Source organism: Meriones unguiculatus, chromosome 14 (assembly GCF_030254825.1).
Source record: "Meriones unguiculatus strain TT.TT164.6M chromosome 14, Bangor_MerUng_6.1, whole genome shotgun sequence".
Lineage (NCBI taxonomy): Eukaryota > Metazoa > Chordata > Mammalia > Rodentia > Muridae > Meriones > Meriones unguiculatus.
In genome coordinates, this window is record NC_083361.1 from 86,156,075 (window position 1) to 86,177,775 (window position 21,701).

The 21,701-nt window shown below is 55.3% G+C and overlaps 1 protein-coding gene across 2 annotated transcripts; it reads right to left on the reverse strand.

The window, feature by feature from the left end:
* Positions 1-94: 94 nt before the first annotated feature.
* On the reverse strand, positions 95-17,162 carry Relt (RELT TNF receptor). Of its 2 annotated transcripts, none has more exons than XM_021640955.2 (11): positions 16,891-17,162; positions 6,917-6,986; positions 5,558-5,632; positions 5,271-5,437; positions 5,026-5,105; positions 3,982-4,239; positions 2,763-2,843; positions 2,374-2,455; positions 1,970-2,227; positions 1,357-1,555; positions 95-1,202 (listed from the first exon to the last, which is right to left on the reverse strand). In XM_021640955.2, the coding sequence occupies exons 2-11, from the start codon at positions 6,980-6,982 to the stop codon at positions 1,155-1,157; spliced, it is 1,314 nt and encodes a 437-aa protein (XP_021496630.1). In that variant the 5' UTR covers positions 6,983-6,986; positions 16,891-17,162; the 3' UTR covers positions 95-1,154. The 2 variants fall into 2 exon arrangements, with proteins under 2 accessions (XP_021496630.1, XP_021496631.1); XM_021640956.2 differs by lacking the exon at positions 16,891-17,162 and adding an exon at positions 10,016-10,150.
* Positions 17,163-21,701: the final 4,539 nt, after the last annotated feature.

Here is a 21,701-nt window from a genome sequence, read left to right on the forward strand (position 1 = left end):
ACAATGTGTAGCGCCCCTGGCCAGGCCCCTGGAAGCATGAGGTAAGCAAACAGTTTTCCAGAGAGGATACAGGGCAAGGAAGGACCTCAAGACACCACTTTCCGCCTTTTATTACTCAAGTGTGTGGGGCTAGAGATATAGGGACAGGGCGACAGCAAGTTTCAATAAATAAGGAATGGGATGGGCAGCGGGCCCGTGCCCGCACGGCCCCACATAAATAACGATGCACCGAGCCAGATCAGGGACTAAGACAGGCTGGATTGGCAGTCACCCCTGCTGCCCAAAACTCAGGCAGACACTGTACCACAGGGGCGTGGAAACCACAGGCCAGAGGCACTCTAGCCCAGCAGCCTCCTTTTCCCACAGCTCCAGAGCTTGATGGCAGCAGGGTGGACCGAGGCTCTGCACCAGAGAGCCCTGTCCAAGTCAAGTCATTTATCAGTTTCATTAAAAAGAGCAGGGTAGGGGCAGGCACATGCACGAAGCCCCTTCTGAAGGCATCACCATACTAGACAGTCCCACGGGAGCCTTAAAGGCCAAGGCCCGGGAAGCAGCAAAAACAGGCCAGATAAAGCTACTAATGGGAGGGGAGCAACATCAAGCTCCCCAAAACAGGACTCAGCCTAGAATCTGCAAAGAGCTGGGGAGGTCCTGGGATCTGAGCTCTCCCCCACTTCACACTCAGAGCCTAAGGATGAGCCCAGGATTGGGACCCAGGTACTCTGCCCCTAGCACAGGGCTCTTCGCTACCCTCTCCCTTTATAGGGCCTGCCAGAAGGCAGGGAGGTACATCCAGGGTCCAGGACATGAGCAAGAGTGGCTAGTTCCCAAGGCACAAGCTGGGGACCAGGCAGACACCACTCCTCCATCAAACAGACCCCTAGGGGACAGAGGGCTCCTATGATGTGTTCAAGGGCAGGCACAGGGTTAGGGCACCCCGCAGGAAAGTAACAGGGCTGCAGGGATGGGGCGGGCTCTCGATCTCCTGCTCACGCGCTTGTGCCGCAGGCTGCCTCTTCAATGAGGCGGACGGTCCCACCTCCAGGACTTGGCCTTTGTGTCTTGGTCCTCAGTCCCAGCTGCAGCTCTCCCTCCTGCAGGAAGCCTTCAGAACCTCCCAGGGCTGGGCAGGGTGTCTAATTCTAGACAGCCCCTCAGATGACCAGGTTGCTTTCACTTAGCCGGACCACGTAGCGGTTCTCCTAGGGGTCAGGGTGGAGGGGTTGGAGAGGAGTCAGAAGGCCGCTTGGGCATCAGAAAAGTGGCATCTACACAGCTCCCCACACTGCCTTCTTGGGCCTTTCTTCTGTCAGGGTTTTCCCAGGTGCAAACACAATTCCCTGCCCCAGCTCTCACCTCAGCCTTGCTCTCTGCTGGCGGCTTCAACCACTTAGTATGGCTGCCACCGCTTCCCAGCAGTGCCCGTTGCTCCGGGGGAAGACCAGGCTGCGGGGAGTCAGGGAGATCAGCCTCTGAAGGCCCAGCCTCCGTGATGGTCTTCACCTCAGATAACAATGAACTGGCCCGCTGCTCCGGAATGCGAGCCACGCGGAACCTGTGGGAGGGGCGGTACCGACATCTCCCATCAGAGGCGGACCCTAGGGCAGAGAAGGCAACACCTACCAGGGACACACTGCAACTTCCAAGATCACAGATTGAGCCTGTTATGCTGCGCAAGAGCCCTTTCCAGCCCCCCAGAGACAAGGCTATTTGTTCCCACCTCCCAGCAAGCCCACATCTAGTTAGATGGGGACAGACCTAAGTCCCAGGCATGATAACACCAAGACCATGTCTCAGGGACCCAAGAGCTCTGTGTGAGATAGCATAGCTGCGAAATGGTGACTTTTTGGCCACTTACATTACCCAGAGATGCTCAGGAAAGACTAATCAGCACTAAACTGACCCACAGACCTGCCCATCTCCAGGCTGTCAAGTTATTCCCTGACCCAGCTATACCTGCCCACCTTACCTGCCCACAGACAGGATGGTGATCTCGCCCTGACGTCCTGCCTTGGCACTAGCCTTGGGAGCCCTGGATGGGTTGGGCAGGAGGGCGGGAGGAGGAGGGGTGGCAGCTGCTGCCTCGGGAGACAGCAGCACCTCTGGCCACTTCCTCTGGCTACAACGGGAGCAGCAGGAGCCTGAGAGTGAGGCCAGGTCCTGCACAGTGTGGAGGTGGTGGCGATGTGGGCAAATGTGGGGAATGCTGGGAGAAGCTGGCAGCAGCCTGCAGAAGGAGGAATAGAAATAGTCACTGGGGCAAGCCAGGGCAGGGAGACTCCATCAAGAAAGGGGACACAGTGACGTAAAAGGGGACAGACCAAGTGGAGATCCCTGGGAGGTAAGTTGATGTTTGAGGGCCCCGTCCCTCACCTGGGTACAGGCCTGTGGCTCGTCTGTACCAGTTGTTTGCTGTGATACTCTTTCAGCAGCTCCTCCAGGGCCGCTGCATTCTCTGCGGGCAGGTGGAGTCAGTACCCAACTCCAAACTGAAGGAGCAGAGCACCCCACCCCACCCCTCAGCAGACAACCCTCGCCTACTCCCACATCCCTGTCCCAGGGCCTGAACAGGTGCCCTTCTTTCATCCCTCACCAGTCAAGATCAGAGCCAAACGAGCAGCACCCAGGGTCAGAGCACCCATTAGACTGAGGCTTTGGACTGGGGAGGCAAAGCTGGCAGGCCTTCCCCCAAGTATTATCTAAGGCTCTGGGAGACTCCCCACTTCCAGGCATGGGGTGAAACGGAAAGACGCTCTCTTCACCTTTCTTCTCTGTGATCAGGCGCACCAGGACTCCAATGGTGTCCTCATTGGCATCCTCTGTTCTATAGGCAGGATTGATCCCTGGGAAAATAAAAGGAATCCGGGATTCTAAGGAAGGTGGGACTCAGCGCTCCCAAGCTACACCAGGATCTGCTGGCAGAGGGCGCCACAGACCTTGCTCAGAGTTACAGCAGCATCTACTGTGCAGTTCAGGTGACAACACCCATAGGCCCACACCAGTGGGCTACCGAGACTCAAAAAAGATGCTGCCATCTTTATTATCCCGCACCCAGTGATTCCAAGTGTTCAGGACCATCTGAAAACCCCATCTCTGCATACCATACCAGCCTCTTCCAGGTAGACGCTGGGCCTCTCTTGGCCTTGGAGAACTATAGGCTCTTCCTACTCAGAACTCCCAACACCATGGAACTAGTTAACAGTTTTGGGCTTAAGCCTCAAGGGAATGAGAACGGACCACTGTAATGGGTCCTAAGCCAGAAGCTTGTTTCCAAAATTGTGTACCCAGGCAGCAGCCAGCAGTTAAAAGTCACTAAGCTGGCAAAAACACACCTAGGTAAAATGGCCTTGACTCACTACCTTCCTACTCACTCACTCCATAATTCAGTGTTAGGAGCTGGAAGGGGCCCTGGGAAACTGGCGTGGAGAGTGTTGTATCACTCCTAACTTGGCCAGAAAGGCTTCTGAGGGCCCAGAGCAGTGCATATGCCCATGAGGTCTCTACCCTTCGAAGGCACTGGTAAGCAGAAAAAGTAATGGCCCCAAGGCCCTCTCCTTCTGCCTCCAGTACTTGTCTCAAACCACAGTGGAGCTGAAGCCTGAACCCTCTGTGGTGCCTGCCAGAATAGTGACTCCACACTCCCACCCCACGCAGGCCATTCTCCTGCTCTAGACCAGAGACAAGAGGTCACTTTGAATCCGACAACTGTAGCCTGCTGCCCCTACAGAGTCCCAGCCCTACAGTGGAGCAGGGCCTCACACAGAGCAGGAACCTCACCAACACCACTTGCCAGCTCACCATTTTCTCTCTGCCTGTTGCCCTACCTCACCATCCTCCATGGCAGTCTGCACTGTTGCCATCGAGGCTGCTGACAGCACCTCCAGGAGGCCTTCCAGAGTAGCCCTCTGCAGGCCTCCTATCAGACCCCAGGAAGCCCCCTTCAAAGCCCCTAGCCCCCACCTGGACCCAGCCAGGTCTTACCACTGCCTCCACCTCCAGGGCTGGGCCCGACATCCTTGTGGGCTGTGCAGTGGTAGCCCTTCCGCTTGAGCAGGTTGCACACTAGGATGCCCAGAAGCCCCATTAGACAAAAGACAGGTACGATGGCGATCACTGCATATTGGGCAGCCGTCTCCTCGGGACCACCTGCCCGAGTGCCATTCCCAGGCTGCCGAGGGTCACCGTTGCTATTGGCACCTGCTGCCACTTCAATGCCACGCCGGGCCCGCCGCCCTGACTCTGAACACCACAGAGGATGGAAACAAGGAAACAGAAAAAAACAAACAAAGAAGTTGCTAGGCCGGCACTGCCCTCCTCAGTCCCAGAAGGGCTCTCTGCCTGACGTCCGGTGTCTGCGCACTTTTACCACAGACAAGGGGGTGATCTTGCCTTGATGTCCTGCCTTGGCTTTGCCTTGGGAGCCATGGGTAGGTCTGGATAGGAGGCTGGGAGCAGGAATGGTGGCAGCAGGTCCAAAGACCTGAGCACAAAGCTGGGGGGAAACTGATACTCCCTCACAGTTCACCCTCCACACTAGGGAGACAAGGGCCAGCTCATGCCCTTCTTTCTGAACCATCCAATTATCCAGTGAGGCTTCCTTGGGCCTTAGCCTACATCTGCCCCTCAGGCAAGGTGCATGGTGTAAATGACAGACACACATGGTCAACTCCTGGGCAAAGGGACATAGGACTGTGCCTTGTCAATAGAGGTGATGGGCTCCGTGTTAAGAGTCACATATATGTATGTGTTCACAGGTATGTGTAAAGGCACATGTGCATGCTCACGTGCATCTTTAGGGAGAACAAGATCAAACAGGATATGAACCCCCAATCCTCATGGTAGCTGCCTGATGCTAGGTTGTCGCTGACTTAAAAGCAAGGTGGCTGACCATATATTGCTCATCACCTCTGGCTGCCTGTCCTCCTCCGGGCTGGAAGAGGCCCCTAGTTCCCTCCATGAATGCTTCTGGGACGCCTAGGCTCAAGTTCACTGACAGCTTTTCCTGTCTCACCATCTGCTACTCACCATCACAGCCACCAGTATTTGGAGGTGCCCTGGAGCATGGCTGACACGGAACACGAGGAGCTCCCTGTGGCCCAAACCACCTGCAGGGAGGGAAGACGTCACTGAGGTCCTTAGGGAAAACTGGATTCCTTCCTACCAAGTGCCCTAACGGTCCCACCCATCCATTTCACAGATGGGAGGAGAGGCCTGCTCAGGGGCCAGCGGGCCAGCAACCCAGCGTGAGCCCGCCCTCGCCCTGTGCTCACCCGGGCTGGCAGTCTCCACACATTGTATCTTGAGTTGTGGTGCCAGCCTGGGCCTCCAACCTCCTCTGAAGGCTGCAGCGGTAATGAGGCTGGCATGGGTGGGAGTCCCATGAGGCTGAGAAGGTGCCGGGGGGGCAGGTTCTGCATAATGTGCCCTGCCCTGGGTCCTGTGGGAGAGGAAGGAGATTACAAGGCCAGGAGCCACGCCAGAGGTCCCTGGGCATCCAGGCCTAGGCCTCCCCTCTGCCCCCAGGAGTCTTCCCAGGACAGGACAGCACATCGCTCACCAGGTCCGGCTCCTTGCCAGGTGGACACAGCCGCGGAGTTATTGATGTTGGAGTGGCCAGAGGCCAGGGCAGCAGCTGGAAGAATGCAGATGGAACAGAGGACATGGTGACGGAGGAAGGAAGTGTCAGGCATGGGGCCTGCAGGTCCTCTGCTCACTACCTCCTTCCTAAACAGAGCATGAATCGCAGACGACACAGCCCCCCTAGCCAGGCTTCAGGGGCACTCTTAGGGCCTGCCTCAGCCAGTTCTGCTGCACTGCCAGTGTCTAGGTAGAGAGAATTACATATGCTTCTGGAAAATACTGGAAAGGTCTAGCTGGGATCGGGACCTCAAGCCCCCGAGCCTGTGAATTACAGCCCTTTCAGATGAGTTACACCTCCTCACCCCAGACAGATGAGGAGGAAATGCTTCCGAATTCCTCTGAGATTGTCTCCCTTCCTGCTGCACCCCCCGCCCCCCCAGGCTGAGCATGTCATTAACTACCCTCTGTTTATCGAGCCTAGAGCCAAGTCTGCAGCTGGTGCTTACTTACTATTCTGGGCCCTGGGCTGAGTCTGAGACCACATCCTTCTCTGTGACCTCCTCCTATGCCAAGGCCACCCCATTCATAGCCTGCACCTAAACAGGGCATGCCACATTCCAAAAGAATGCTCTTCTAGATATGGGTTACTAGCCCCATCTGGTGACCTCCCCGTGCTTCCCACTAAATTGAATACTGCCTGCCCTGACTCCTGCTGTGGGAAGACTCTGTCCCCCAACGTGGACCCAGCTACTAGTGGTAGGGGTCTCCAGGCAGAATATCAGACCTGGCCCCAGCACCTGCTAAGGCTACAGGCTGCCTCGTGGCGACCTCAGCTTGCTCCCCCTGAGCTTCCAAAGCTCGGAAGTAGGAAGACCACCATAGATCAGACCCCAAGGTGCTGCCTAAGGCTGCAAGTCTGTGGGTGCTCTGACTTCAGCCCCAAAATCAGGGCTTTCTTCAGCTTATACAGATCTAAAATCTAGCACATGAGGTACTCCATTTCTTCCAGGTCCCTGCCACATCTGCCAGAGGCAAGTACCTTGTCCTCAGCCATGCCTACAAATGGAGGAAATCCCTCCAGCCCATGCAGGAATTGCTTGGGAAAGCTGTATGCCCTGGTGTGCATGTCACGTGTAGAAGAGGTTGTGTCTGTCTCTGCAGGACTACTACCAAATGCCAACGAGTGCTAGTCAATGCTCACCAGGACTGAAGGCCCCGGATTCTTCCCAGAAAGAGCCGGAGGCTCCTGAGCAGTGTCTGTACCCTCCCCTCCTAGAGTGCTGGGTGTACACTCAGATTCCTTATTCTAGCTTCTCTGGGGCCTTCCCCAACTCACCACAAAGAGGCCGGACAAAGGCCAGCACAGCAGGCTCTGCTTCATCGTCAGGCTCTGGAGTGACATTGACCTAGGGCAGATAAAAGGAAGCTCAGAAGAACAGCCAGACCAGATGGACAGCTGCTGTCTCCCTCCTAGCCCCATTCACGATAGCAGGACTGCTGCTGGGTTCTGGGCAAGCATTTGCCCCACGTGGCAGAATGCAGGTCTGAGAAAAGGTGGAACTGACCTGCTTAGGGCCAGCCTTATAGGCAAAGGCAGAGAGAAGCTGAGGACTCTGTAGCTCAGGTTTCCCAGGAGGAAGTGCTTCCTTCCCCTTCCATAAACAGCCAGGTGCCCTGAGGCATCAGAGGGGACGGAGAGGAAGGAAGCAGGGGAAGGCCTGTGCTGGGAGTTAAGATGGCTATACTGCCTCTGGCCCTGCTATTACACCAACTTCTCACAGCTCCCAGACCACTCTCACCTTCTGCCTTAATACTTGCAGAGTCTGCTACAGGAAGACCCTAATCCTTCAAGGCCAGGTCAAAGGCCAAGTTGTGGAAGTACTTCTAGAAGCCTGGCTTATAGGCTGTAATTCCCGCTCACTCTGTCACCTGTTGCTGTCTACGCTGCCACCAGGGAGGCCTGGGCAGATGTGCTTGCATCTCTGCCTGCTCATGTGTCAAGGCAGACCCAAGAGGGAGTGTCACGATAGCAGGCATTCAGCCTGCTGGAGCCTCTCCAGCAACTCCTATATGCCAGACATGCCTCTGCGCTAGGGAATTAGGAACACCAATGTCCACAGAGGACACCATGGCAAACAGATTAAGAGACAATGGTCCCACAGGGAGATGTTTCAGAACTGTCAATGCCAGCTCCCCAGCCCAGTGACCCCAGGCTGAGTGAGGCTCTTAAGCCCAGATGGTAGCACCTCTAGAGAGGTCTAGCTAGTGAACAAGGTTGGAGTGGCAGGAAGGATTCAGATTAGACAACAGAAGGTTTATGTGTATTTCCCAGAGGCCTGGCTTTAGGGTCACAGGCTGGGGTAGGTGGGTCATCAGGCATCAACAACCTCTGAAACCCAAGGGTGCTCCAGGGCCTAGCCCTCCCCCACACCACTGGATGAGGGGGTCACAGGCTGTTGGCTGCCAAGCCCGGCAGAGGACTTGTTGCTTGCAGGAGGTTCCAGGTCACAAAGCCCCCTCTCTGCTGGTAGCCAGGCTTCCCGGCTGGAAATAAGAGTGGAGCAGAGGAAACCTATCTGCCACCTGACCTGGGCCTGGCCCCACAAAGACCAGGGCCAGGGGTTCGAGTTACACCCAGGGGAGGGGGGGGAGCTCCTGTCACATCATCCAGGGACTCTCCAGGTCACTGGCAGCAGGCCCCTCTTGGGCTCCAGGCCAACTAAGGGGAAAACCAGAGATAGAGAAGGCCAGGCTCCAGAGTAGGAAAAGGCCACATGTGGCAGTCAACACCCAACAGGTGGCACTCCTGACTCATCCCTTGACCTGTCCTTCCTCAAATTCAGTCATAAAACTGCCTTCCAGGTTCTGCACCACAGTGTCCTTTAACCCTCCCGGACTCCATGGACCCTCAAGACCACCTCCTATGGCTCCTCCAGGTCTTCACTGTCACAGACCTGACCACAAACCCTAAGTCTTTGGGTTGCCCCCATAGCATGCTCCCAGCCCCAGAACCCCTTCCTTCATGTCCTCTGGCAGTCCAGAGGGCTAAGACAAGGGGTGAAAAGCAAGAGGCAGCAAGAGGAGAGAAGCCCAGGACCACCAGGACCCTAGCTGCACCCGCTAGCTGACCTGAGCCACAAGGAGAGGCTATTCAGCTGCCCATCTCAGACAGGCCGGAAAGCAAGTGATCTGGAGACTTCCCGGAGGACCATGAGGGTCCAGAGGCCCAGCCTCAAAGCCAGAGCGGGCCCACTCAGGCATACCCTCCGACAGCCGCCGCCCAGGCCCCTGCCTTCTAATTATGCACCTTCTAATTACCACAAAACTGGCACTTACTGCAGCAGTCTGCCTGCGTGGCCCCTCTCAACCAGACTGAGCCTCCCCCAATCCCCCCGCCTGCTCAGGCGCATGCACACACGTGCTCACCTGCTGCAGCAGCCTCTGGGCCCTCGTCCTCTAGAATTCAAACACTACCCTAGAGACCCACAGGAAACAAGCTCAAAGACGCTCCCAGGCTAGGGGTGCTCATTCTTCTCTTGTCTAGAAGGCCAGGCAGTCGGCCATACCCCAGTCCCAACACCTCCTGAGAGCTGCCTGGAGGTCAGATGCCAGAAATGGGAACACTGCAGCCCAAGAGTGAAAGGTTAAGCCCACAAGGCCCTTCCAGCTCCAGGGTACCTGAGGGAGAGAGGCCTCCCTACCACACAGGGTTGAAGAGGTAGTTCTAGCTGAGAAGGAAGTTACCCAAAGGCCACTCCTCCAAGTCTCCTAGCCCCGAGCATCTCGGCCACTAATCCACTGCGGGACCTGAGCCCCCGGCTTCCCTAGCCTCAGTTTCCTCATCTGCAGATCAGGTTGTTTATCTTCTGTGGTGGAAGCCTGTCTTGAAGCTTGGCCCAGGTAATGGACCTCAAGTGGGTCACGGGATTTCCTCCTCACACCCCCATGGGGGTGGTAATTAAGAATTTGTTGGCTTGCTTGTTCACTGCTTGTCCCCCAACCAGACAGCAGTCAGGGTAGGCATGTCTGCTTTATTCACCACAAAGCCCAGCCCCCCACCCAGGCATGGAACTCGAAGCCTCCACCAAATGGGCTCAGAGACTGGGGGAGGGAGGGCCTTTCTTAAACCTAGCCCTCCAGAGAAGTGCCCAAACAATTAGAACAGAAATTCCTTGAGTACAAGCCAACTAGCAAAACTACCACAGGGATCCAAGCTGCGGTAGAGGCTGCCAGTGGAAGCTGCTCCAGGGAGCCGCTGGCCTGGAGGCCTCGAAGAAAGAGGAAGCTGTAGACTTGCCCAGGCCTCAGGCAGCTTCCTCTTTCCTGGAACTGAATCTGTGGGTTTACCCCTGGCCCCAGCCAAGGCCCCCCAAGTACACTCCAAGAGATCTCCCAAAGCTGAGCCCTCTTCTTCCGACCTCTAAGCCAACCTTACCTGCAGCCTAGGTGTCCTGACAGATGTGTTTGTGACCTGAGCCAGCTCTCCAACCCTTAGAATGGCATCCCAATGCAACTCGGAAAATCTCCTTGCACAAACGGGAGATTGACACAAACACCAGTCACCTTAAGTTTCCTTCTCAGCTACTTGAAGCTTCTTTCAAGTCACAGAGATGTGTGTTACCTGTGGTTTCCTCTGCCCAGAAACCCCTCCTATAACTTTTGGCCAACACCTACTCTTCCTCCAGGGTGAAGTTCAAACTCACTTCCTCCTGTGGGCTCCCCCAGCCACCACCTCCCTTCAGCTACGGCTCCATTTGCCCAGCCTCTTTCTCACCACAGCTGTCCTTTATGCCCAGTGCTGTGCTGGGGGTGAGAAGCAGAAGAGAGGTCTTCAGTAGAGTACCCAGCTCTGCCAGAGAAGGAGGGCCAGAAAGAGCACACTGTTGGTGGAGGAGCTAACCTCGGGAGACGTCACTGAACACAGCCTGCTCCCTTTGCTCTTCACTGGCTGTGAGGCTGTGGAGCCGTGCAGAGGGCTCATGGGAGGGTAACATGAGGATTCACCGTTCTCAGCACAGGACTGGCACAGAGTAAGCCCTAAATGAGTACTCACCACACTTCACCGTGCCTCAGTTTCCCAATGTGTACATTTTAAAAAAGTGCACATATCTGACCAGCAAGTGTAAAGTTCAGGAAGATTCTCTTTTGTATTGTTATGATCGGTGATTAGCAAGGTAGGGGTGAGGTGTAGAGGAGGAGTCTGGGAAGACTGGCAAGCAGAGCCCAAGTCATGCTGAGCTTGCACTTTTCCCAGGGCCTATGGGAACCCTGAGAAGTTGGGCAGAGGAAGCAAAGCACTGAGTGATTTGCCTCTAGGTGGGCAGGTGAGCTAGGCTGCCAGCCAAGTGAGGGCACTGAGGAAGAGGGAGGGGGGATCAGGGCCCACCTGGGGTAGGGCAGGTAAGAAGGCAGATTCTGCTTCCCAGCCTGTGGCCTTCCCTGAAGCCGCTAGAGGCAAGGGTTGCCTGGAAACACAGCTGGACACAGGCCTTCCTCAGCAGTGGCTGCGCCAGGCAGCAACAAAGGCAACATCAATAGAGAAATCCAGGTTAGCCAGGGACCCAGTGGTTCCCTGGCAACTGGGGCTGAAGTAGGGCAGTGCCCACACTGGGCACCAGTTAAGGCTGCTAAGCATCACCCGATTCCCTAACAGAAGCGGGCAGACCCCAGCCGGGGACTACCCCTTTCCAGGCTGAGTTAAACAGGTCGAGGGAAGTCACCGTGGGGGTTCCTACAGCCAGTAAGTAGGAAGGATGGATGGCCAGGACTGTATCATCCCTGCCTTTCCCACTCTGAAATCTGGTCCCGAGAGTTTGAAGCCTAGTCTTGAGAGGCGGACCCTCTCAAGAGTACTTGCCAATCTGGTGGCAGGGGGGCTGGTGTGGGGGCATGTGGAGGCTGGCTCAGACTTAAGTTTCACTAGAAAAACCTAGGCAAGGCCCAGAGCAGGTATGGCTCCCACCTGGCAGCCTCAGGGGCCTCTAAAACTGCTGTGCCCATGTTCATATTGTATATTGTGCTAATTTGTACCAAGTCATACAGGAAAGAGCACTGGAAACTATAGGAAGCAAGAAGACTGGGGAAATCTGGGAATTCCCAGAGGCAGGAAGAACAGCTTCAAGGGCTGCTATTGAGGCTGAAGGCCCGGAGATAAACAAAAGCTGCCTCGAGGCTAGGCAGAAGGGAGAACATCCCCACTCCCAGCTTTCTTCCCAGTTCTGGGCAGCCATGACAACCTAGGTCACTATAGGAGCCTCCTCCAGTGCCGGAATCTTAGAATCCTCTGCCAACCACACTTCCAGGCAGCAGAAGCTGGACATGGTTCTGTTCCCCAGACCCCCTGGCTGCCACTGGGCCTGCATTTCAGCAGCTCAGGTGGTAAGGTGGACAGGAGGGGCTGAAAGGGCTAATTGGCTCCTTAAGGCTAAGAAAAGGGCTGAGGCAGCTAGATCTGGCTCTCCCAGCTCCTCCAGTCTGAGCAGGAAATGAATACAATCTTCTCCCTCCTTCCCAGGACAAGTCTAGAGACAGAGAAGAGAGTGTCTGAGATAAGGCAGTCAGCTCTGGGACAGAGCTGGAGCTCTCCAATGGCCCCTCACACAAGTCCCATTGCCTCTCCAGGCTGAGCTGGCTGAGTAACCTGTAAGAACCCGGTCTACGGCTGGCAGGACAACTCAGTGGGTCAAGGTACTTGCACCAACACGGAATGACCTGGGTTCAGTCCCCCGAGCCCACACGGTGGAAGGGAAGAACTGATCCCTGCAGGCTGCCCTGACTTCCACACCACCACATCAATGCAAAATAAAGAAATGTAAAAATTGTTTAAAAAGAAAGGTAACAAGGCTGACCACCACTGGAGAGGGGACAAACAATAGTCAGCTCTTGCCAGTGTCACCCACACCTGATGCCCCAATGCTTTCAAGGGCCTGCGTTAGCCCACACCAACCTTTAAGAACCATGGACTGCCTCCTCTGGCCCCAAGACAGGACAACAAGGGCCCAGGGGGAAAACACCCATTTCATTCCTCATTCTTGCTGCTACCTCTCCCTCCCAGAAGTCAGCTTGGCTATGGTCCTGGCCACACGCCTCCACTTTGCATTGAACTGGTAATAAGCAGGGATGGTCTAGAAACTACTCAGCATAAGCCCTGACCCCATCATCCCAACTTGGTTGACTGGAGCAGAAATTTGGGGAGCAACTGAGAAGAAACCACAGGACCCCTCCAGTTCCTCAGGCTTGGGTGCTGGGGAATAAGGCCCTTCCTCGAGGAACTGTGCTGAGGCCTGGGCATATGTGAGACCAAAGGGCCAGTAGGGGCAAGGCTAGGCTCTGGAACAATCCACCTGGGCTGAAGGTCTGGCTCTCTCACTGTGTATCTGTGACCTTGTCCAGGTCACTTAGTCTCTATTGAGCTTCGGGGCTTCCATGGCTTCAAAGGCCATGGGAGGAATATTTGGAATCACACCTAAGCCATGCTGACCAAGAAGCACCGGTTCTCACACCACAGCCTCACAGGTGGTCATCAGAGGAATTCAGGCTTCAAACAAGCGATGTCCAGTCAAGGCCACCCAGGTGCTTGGGGGCCGAAAGCACACTGTGAGGAACCCAAAGGAAGTCTCAGCAGCAGCGTGAGAGAGTACCGATGGCGGCTTGTGTGCGCCTGCCTCCGCAACGCTGAGACCACAGAGTCAGGAAAGAAGAGGGCTGCACGGGGACAAGTCCAGCGCTTCACATGCAGCCCCACCTGCCCAGAGCCTGCTTAGATGACCACACAGCGTGGGGAAGGTCCCGCTACACAGGCTGACAGCAACTCTACAAGCAGGCCTGAGCCCAGCCTTCAGGAAGCTTTCCTATCAGGGGACCCACTGAGCCATCACTTCTCCATCTCCTTTGACCCTTGTCAGTAGTCAGGAGGCTGCCTGAGGGAGTAGAAAGGAGGGAGAACGCAGGGCGCGTTGGCTCTCCGTTTTCCCACCACGCGTATACACAGGGCTAAGTTAGTTCCTTCTCTCAAACACATGCTTGGACCCTGCCTCTAATTGGCCACAGAGGCCCCTCCATCCCTCTCCATCTGTGCTAAACAACCAGGCACACAAGGGCGGTTTATTTATAGAGTGCTCGTCTTTCCCAGGGTGGCCCAGGAAAGAAGTCGGAACTTCAAGGCCGCAGACCTGGGTTTGGATCCCAGCGTCTCTAGGGTCTTAAAAGGGTCATCTGATTCCTGGTTTCCCTGGCTATGTCAACAAGGATTGGGACTCTAGAGGACAGGGACAAAGATCTGATAGCTGTAAGGGTTGAGCATACAGCAGGGGTGCAACACTGACTTCTGTCCCTCCCTTCCTAGTGGCACCAGCTTAGCATATGCAAGGCTCTGGGTTTGATCCACAGTACTGAAAAGCAAAACTAAAATAAATAAATAAATAAATAAATAAATAAATAAATAAATAAATAAAGCACGCAGAGAGAGCCAAAGCTGGAACAGAAGTTTGCAAAGCTGTGATAGAACCTGCTGTCCAAGTGTCCAAGGATCAAGTGGCAGGATGGAAAGTGGAGAGGAGAGCTACAGTTGCAAACCTAGGGGCTAGGTGTGCCCTGCCATCCTTGGAACCTCAGTCTCTCCCTGTGTAAAGTGGGCTGAGGCTGCTGGCTCTGACTCCTGGGTCTGTAAATTAGGCCCCTCTATGTTTCCTACCAATGGCAGACACAGGCACCTCCCTCTAGTAACTACCACACCAAACAGAAACCCTGCTTGGCCCCACTGTCATCCCCAGAGGCACATGTTCCCAGAATGGTCTGGCTTAGGCAGGGCATGGAGTAGAGCTGGGGGGCTCCATAGAGGCTGGGCCAGAAGGGAAGGTTAACCCTTACTTAACCCTTCTTCCCTCTCTCTCCTGGCCCTGAGCTATTTCTACCTCTATGCTGGGGATGGAAATAACTTGGGCTCAGCCCCTGGAGACCAAGACAGCTATTTTCATCAGCCCCAAAAGCACAGCTCCAGTCACTCCAGGGAGGACTGAGGAATACCATGATCCCCAGCCCCAGCTCTAGGCCAGACATCGGCAATGATCAGAATGGGGAGAAGGGGAGACAGAGACCCAGACTGGGCAGGGTACAAGCACAAGGCCACTCCATCTGCTCCCCACCACAGTGAACGGGGGAGTCAACGATAGGGGATGGGGACCGCTCAAGCATGATGAAAGTCACTATCCTTGCCACCCCTGGGCTGTGTTGCTAACTCCAGATCTCCAGAGCCAGGTTGGATGTTTCCAAGGCCAGCCGTAGGCTCTAAAAGGCAGTAGACAGGTCTTTCTGGTGATCTCTGGCTCACAAGGGGGAGGGGAGTACAGGAAGACTACTGTAAAGCACCCACTTGCAATTTGCCAGCCACGTGTGCACACAAATGTCACTACAGATTCATAATGGGGCACCTGTGCCAGGCCCGCCAGCCCAAGTATGATAGATGGGAGCTCAGATATGCCATGAGCAATTACCAGGAAAGTGATGATCCTCTCCAAGCTCCTCAGAAGCTTGGATTCCTCAGAAGACTTGAATTCCAGTCCTGGCCCTATGCTTACTCCATGTGACCTTGGACAAGCCACTGTGGTTCTCTGAGCCTCAGTTGCTCTCTACAACAGTCACCACACCTCAGAACCAAGGAAACAGCAGTTACAAAGTGTTTAAAGCAGAGCCTGTCACAGAGGGCAGCAGAAAGCAGGGCCTCCACACACTACTTCTATCTGGCGTGGTACTCCACTGCTGTTGCCACCTCTGGAGCTAAGGAGCCCAGCTGCCACCCATTCTACAGGAACTGCACTGACCTCTTGTGGGAGCAGGGGCCTCAGAATGGTCTTTCCCAGAGATTAAGCAAGAACTCCAAGACCAGATCAGTCCAGAGACTATTCACTGCTGGAGAAAAAAAATTCCCTCTCTCTCCAACCAGGGAGCTAAAGAAAAGAGACCTGAAAAGCTAAAGAAAAGAGAATGTCTTTGGATTGAGATCTAGGCAGTTTCTGAGTGGAGTGTGACATCTTCTTGACCAGCTGAGGGCAAGACTGTTTCCAACCTTTCAGCAGCACATGGGTGCTAAGCTTGGACCACTGTCACCAGCAGAAGCCGGCCCCCACCCTGCCCCCACTGCAGTCCGTCTGCCTGGAGGGGAAAGGAGAATGGAGGACTGACCCAAAAACAATAGAGGATCCCAAAGTGATGATTCACAGGCTACTCACACCTCTGTGCAAAGACTGAGGCCCAGGCGGGGCAGACTCTGATAACAACACAGACAATACAGAATGGGCCTGGCTGGATGCTGGAGACTTCAGTGTGTGTGTGTGTGTGTGTGTGTGTGTGTGGAGTGGAGATATGTGTGTGTGTGTATGTATGTGTGGAGTGGAGACTAAGACCACCTCATGTCTTCTCTGCCAAAGGTGCTTTCCTAGCCAATGGCACCCAGCTTTGGCCTCCTCTTCCTCTGCTAGGTCATGTCTAGGTGCAAACAACTCCCTAAACTGAACTCCTGAAGGGTGCCTCAGAGAGAGCTTTATTCCCTAGACTCCTGATCTTCCTTGCTCCCTCAAATGCTGGAAGATGTCAGCTTCTTCCTTGTCTCCTTACTCTGTCCTGAGTCAAGTACCACACACACACACATACACACACACACACACACTCTCTCTACATGGCCCCACATGCACCCTGTGACCCCGTGACTCAGGGCTTGCTCAAGTTATTTAGAGTTCCTCTCTTCTACCTTATACTCACAACTAGCCCCAGTCACACTGCAGGCCACACACAGTGACCCCAGTGACCTGGGGTCCATCGCATACACAATCACACACTCTGCTTGTCTCTCACACACAGGGCCCCTCTGTGTCGCCCGCTGGGCTCGGCGTCACCGCCCAGTGTCCCAGCCACACGTTCGCCCGGGCCAGGCCGCCTCATGCGCCGTGTCACCCACAGTCACGGGCTGACACCGCTCACAACTCCCCCTTCCCGGCCGCCCCGCGTTGCAGCCGCCCCGAGGCGCCGCCGTCCCGTCCCGCAGCCGGTGCTGGTGTCAGTCCAAGTTTCCCGGGCTCCACCGACCCCTCGGAACCCCAAGTTCCGCGGCTTCCTCTCGCGCACCTTCTGACAGACTGCGCAGGGAGCCGGGAGGACGCGCGCGCCGGGATGGGACGGGGCCGGGGCCGGGGCCGGGGCCGGGGCCGGGGCCGGGGCCGGGGCCGGGGCGGGAGAGTGGGGCAGACGCACCCGCCGCGCGGGAGAACTTCCTCCGAGCAGCGGAGCGGGGCCGCGGGCCGCGCTCGCCCTGCTTACCTGGCCGGCAGCACCAGCTCCCCTCGGCGTCCGACGCGGCGCCCGGGCCCCGCTAGGCGAGCGCTCCGGGCCGGCCGCGCACCCTGCGCGCCTTTTGAATGAATCGCCGGCCCGGCCGGGAAGCTGCGGGCCCCGCCCCCCGCGTCACGGCCTCGGGCCCCGCCCCCGACGTCAGAGCCCGCACCGACGACCCCCGAGCCCGGCGCCCCTCAGCCGACCGAGGGCTCGCGGCCCGGCTCCCGCTTCTCCCGCCAGGCCACGCTGCTCTGCATCGCCACCTCTAGAGCCTCCTAGGAACTGCAGGGTTGCGCACGACGGCCCGGAGGCGACCAGGATGCTTTTCGGATGCGCCCCTTGGGGCGGGGCTGGGGTGTGTGTGCTCTAAACCGAGAAACCCCGGCTTGGGGGATGCAGTGACTTGATCGACGCTCACGTCCCATCACCATTACCTGCGTAACTAGGGCCACAGCTGACGCTTCCTGGGAATTTTCTTACTTTTGGAATTGTTTGCGGATGGAAACGACCTCAGTGTCCTAGATGAGGCTCAGGAATAAGAGAGTCTATGAAGAATGCTCACCTGAGTTCTCCTTTGGAACCTGGCCCAAATACCCCTCCCCCAGCGTAGCTGGTACCTCCCCCAAATAGGTAGGACAGGTGACCCTCCTGTCCCCTGGTGTCCCCTAACACCAGCAGTCCCACCCTTCCCTTCACCAGTGCCAGCCATCAGAATGCCCCGTGGAGGCCAGGGGTAGACGTGTAATCCCAGGATTCAAGAGACTGAGGCAGGAGGCTCCTCAACTGTAGCCTGGACTACAACAAAGCCTGGAGGCTCTGTTTCACAAACGAGCAAACAAACAAAAACAACAACAAAGAGTGCCCAGCGCTATGAGACATTGTTGTAGAAGTCAGGGCACTATGTGCATCTATTCTTGCCTCTGTAACACGTGCTCATGTGTGATACAGTGTGTCAGTACTACAAGTGGCGGCTCTGTTCACGCAGCCTCCTCCTCCACCCCCCAGTACCGCTCAAGGGATCCAGAGTAGCCAGGAGAGCAGGGCAGCAGGGAGGACCCGGAGCTGGGGACAGAGGTCGGGCTGGATAATCACAGCTCATGAAAGAGGTTGAGGAAGGTAAATAAGCCTGGTGGGAATAGATAGGCTGGGCTGGGATTCTAAACAAGCTCAGTCATAGAATCCGAGCCACAGAAAGGAGAGGAAAGGTCAGGTCCCCAGAGCCTGGGGAATTCCAGGAGGAGAACTGGACACCTGAGGGAAGAGAGGGACGGGAAGAGTTTCCATTTCCCTGGGCTGAGCCCAGGTCTCAGGGACAAGGCAGAAAAAGTTCCAGGTTACCGGTGTCAAAATCCTGAGCCCAGCAGGCCTCGTGACATGGGTTTGTAATCCCAGAGCTCTGGAAGCAGAGACAACCAGATCTCCGTGAGTTGCGGGCCAGCCTGGTCTACACAGTGAATTGCAAGCCATTGAAGGATACAAAGTGAGACCCCAGGAGATTCAGTGTCAGTGTGTCCCCCAAGTCTGGGGACAGGGGCTATTCCAGGGCCCCACCTCACAGTCAGGAAACCACAGTGGGGAACAGTGAGATGCTCAAAGCAGCCTAGATGTCCTCTACTTCTGATTTCTTGTTTTCTCTTTTTGAGACATAGTCCCTCTACGCAGCCCTGGCTATGTGTGTAGACCAGGCTGACCTCAGGATCACAGAGACCCGCTCACCTCTGCCGCCTGCGTGCTGGGATTAAGGAGTGTTCCACCATGCCCATCTTTCTAAATTTTATTTTGTTTTAATTGTATTATGTTTTCTGTGTATAGGCATGTTGCCTGCGTGTATGTCTGGGTACCACCTGAATGTCTGGTGCCCGAGGAGGCCCGAGGCGGGCATCTGAAGTTACACATGGTTGTTAACCTCGTGTCAGTGCGAGGATTGAACCTGTTCTTCCTCTGGAAGAACAGTCAGTGTTCTTAACCCCTGGGCCAGCTCTCGGGCTTCTTGAAATGTTTTCTCGCTATCAGGACATGCTATATCCCACTCTTCAAATTCCAGATGTTGGTATTCCAGGTCCCACTTACTAGTCCAATAAGGATGTAGGCCTTGTACTCACAACTGGTCTGACTTTCCCAAGAGAGCCCGGGCCCATCTCTGTCAACTCTCTGGGAAGCTTTGGTCACCCTGAAAACCGGGGCACCCAACCTATTGCCAGAAGGTCACTCTGAATTCCTGTGGGCCACCTTCACGGTGTGCACTGCCCAGAGGACACGTGTCCCGCGTGTCCCGCTCCTGCCCCCTTGGTTCTCAGGAGCCTAATTATTATTTACTGCTGGTCGGACTTGCTGGCTCCTTGTCCAGCTGACTATGACTCCCAAGGCCTTCCCAACAGGAGCCCTCCCCAGGAGTCTGGAGCTGTTCTGCAACTAGGAGACAGAGGGTGACAGCCACGCATTTGGGGCTGGTTCCTTATGTCGCTTGGAGAGTTACTCAGCTTCAGAACAGACTCAAAATCATAGGTTCTGTAAAATCCGGGCCGCTCAGGTGACCTCACAGTCTCCCACAGTGCACCTGGAGAAGGCCGGTGCTCCCGCGCTTCATCGTAGGCATACAGGACTTTAAGATCGCAGTAGGTCAGAACGTGTTTTCATAGCGACCCATAGGCGGGAGCAGGGTTAGGGGTGCCAATCCTTGCTAGGCCTGCTGAGGTAGAAATCCTGGGTCACACTTTCAGAGCTACCAGAATAGTTTTGAGAAGTCTTTGAACAGGCGCCCCCTGCTGGCTATCCCGGAAATCCAAACTGCGAGTACTGTCATCTCTGCTTTTCCAGTTCCAGAACTGCAGGCTGCAAAAAATTGCAGATATTCAAGTCCCTTGTATAAAACGCATAGAATACATGTATGCAGGCTGTCTAATTCTTTCCTATACTTTAAATTCTCTTCGGATTACTTGAAATACACAATAGGACACAAATGCTATGAAAACAGTTGTTATTATTATTATTATTTAGGGACTAATTACAGGGCAGAGTTTGGACCTGCTCTGGACAGGTGCAACCATTGTGAGTCTAAAATTTCCACCCACCAGGTATGGCGCCACATACCTTTAATCGCAGCACTCAAGAGGCAAAGGCAGGAGAATGAATGTGAGTCCAAGCTCAGCCTGATGTATATAGCGAGTTCCAGGACACCCAGGACTACATAGAAAGACCCTGTCTCAAAAAACTAGAGTAATAACAATGATGATAATAATAAAAATAAAATTTCCATCCATAGTTGGTTGAGTCTGAAGATACAAAAAGGCTAACACTGAAGTTTCAGGCTTAAGTTTGTTTGTTTATTTATTTATTTAATGTATATGGGCATTTTGTCTGTGTGTACATCTGCATACCGGGAGAGGGAATCAGATTCCATGGGACTACAAACAATTATAGACAGTTTTGACCCACCATGCGGGTGCTGGGAATTGAACTCAGGACCTCTGGTAGAGCAGCCAGTGCTCCTAACTGTGAAACCATCCCTCCAGCCCACGGGCTTAAGTTTCAATGCTTTGATTTAGGCCCTGTCCTACCTTACCTGGCATGCCTTAGATCCTGTAGGTGTGCCCTAGATCAATGAGAGGGGCTCAGACCAAGAGAGAAGTAGGGCTAGGTAAGGCCAGGACCCAGCGCTAGGCCAGAGCTGATTGGGGTTGAGGACTCACTTGGCTCAGCCTACATCTAGGTCCAGACCCAGACCAGGGCTGGAACCCATTGGGTGGGACTGTGTCTCGACTCTGGCCTTACCGACTCCTGCCTTACCGCCTCCCTCAGAAGCTCAGTAGTCTCAGTTATGTGTCTTCTCTGGTCTGGGGCCTACTGGCTCACCAGACTTGTGCTTAGGAAGAAGAAGCTGAGGGCCTCTTTGTCCCTGGGAGGGGCCGTCTTTAGAGGACTCTGGAGCAATAAACTAGCTGACTGTCGGCCGTGGGGCTGGTGGGGTTAGGTCTACCTAGGTCAGATTTGCAGCCCAGTTACACGGACAGATCAAGGGTCATGAGGTGTCTGGCCAAAGGAATTAGGGGGAGTTGAGGAATACAGGCTTTGGTGTCACGTGGATAAAGATGAAGTCCTAGCTCTATCAGTGGTGGGCTGGGTCGCCTTAAGCACGTGACTCTGCTTCTCTGAGGACACCATCTGCGGAGACCCATGTGAGGAACATCAGCTTCCAGAGGGCCATGACGTTTGGAGCCCCAGTCTGCCCACTCCCCACCCCAGCCACTCAGCACTTGCTCTAGATGCCTTTCCACAGCATCTGGGGCTTCTGCCTGCGTTTATCTCCAAACCTGCTCCCTGGTGCTCTCCACAGCTCTGTCCTGCACTCCACCCCTGGCCAGCCTTGGATGCCTGTCTGCTTGCCTTTGCCCAGTAAGGCTCCTCACTGGACATAATTGGGCCCAAAATAGCACTTCCCCTTGCCACTTCCTGCAACCATCTTGTGGCTTAAGGACAGAGAGAGACGGAGAGTTGGTGTTTGGCAAGCGTGCAAAAGATGTGAAGGACTCTCAGAGGTCGGCGGGGTACGCAGAGTCAAGAATTCGCCTCCAGGTCCCAGTGAGCAGAGGCTCCAGGGCTGGAGCTTGCTTTCTGCTCCCTGGGTACCCTCATCCCCTCCCCAGGCCCAGCTCAGGTCCAGGAAGGTGCCTTGGCCAGAGTTTCTGTTCTCCTGCCAATCCCTGGACCTACAGACTAGCGTGCTGAGATGTGCTTCGAGTGGGGGACCGACAAATCTAGCCTTCTGTCTCCTCTCATTTTGAGGAACATTTCCTGAC

Coding starts and splice junctions, on each gene's coding strand:
- Relt (XM_021640955.2), bottom strand. CDS start 6,982: ATGTCACTCCAGAGCCTGACGATGAAGCAGAGCCTGCTGTGCTGGCCT. Junction 2,844..3,981: donor CCCTGGAGGTGGAGGCAGTG/GTAAGACCTGGC, acceptor TTATTTTCCCAG/GGATCAATCCTGCCTATAGA. Junction 2,228..2,373: donor AGCCACAGGCCTGTACCCAG/GTGAGGGACGGG, acceptor CTCCTTCTGCAG/GCTGCTGCCAGCTTCTCCCA.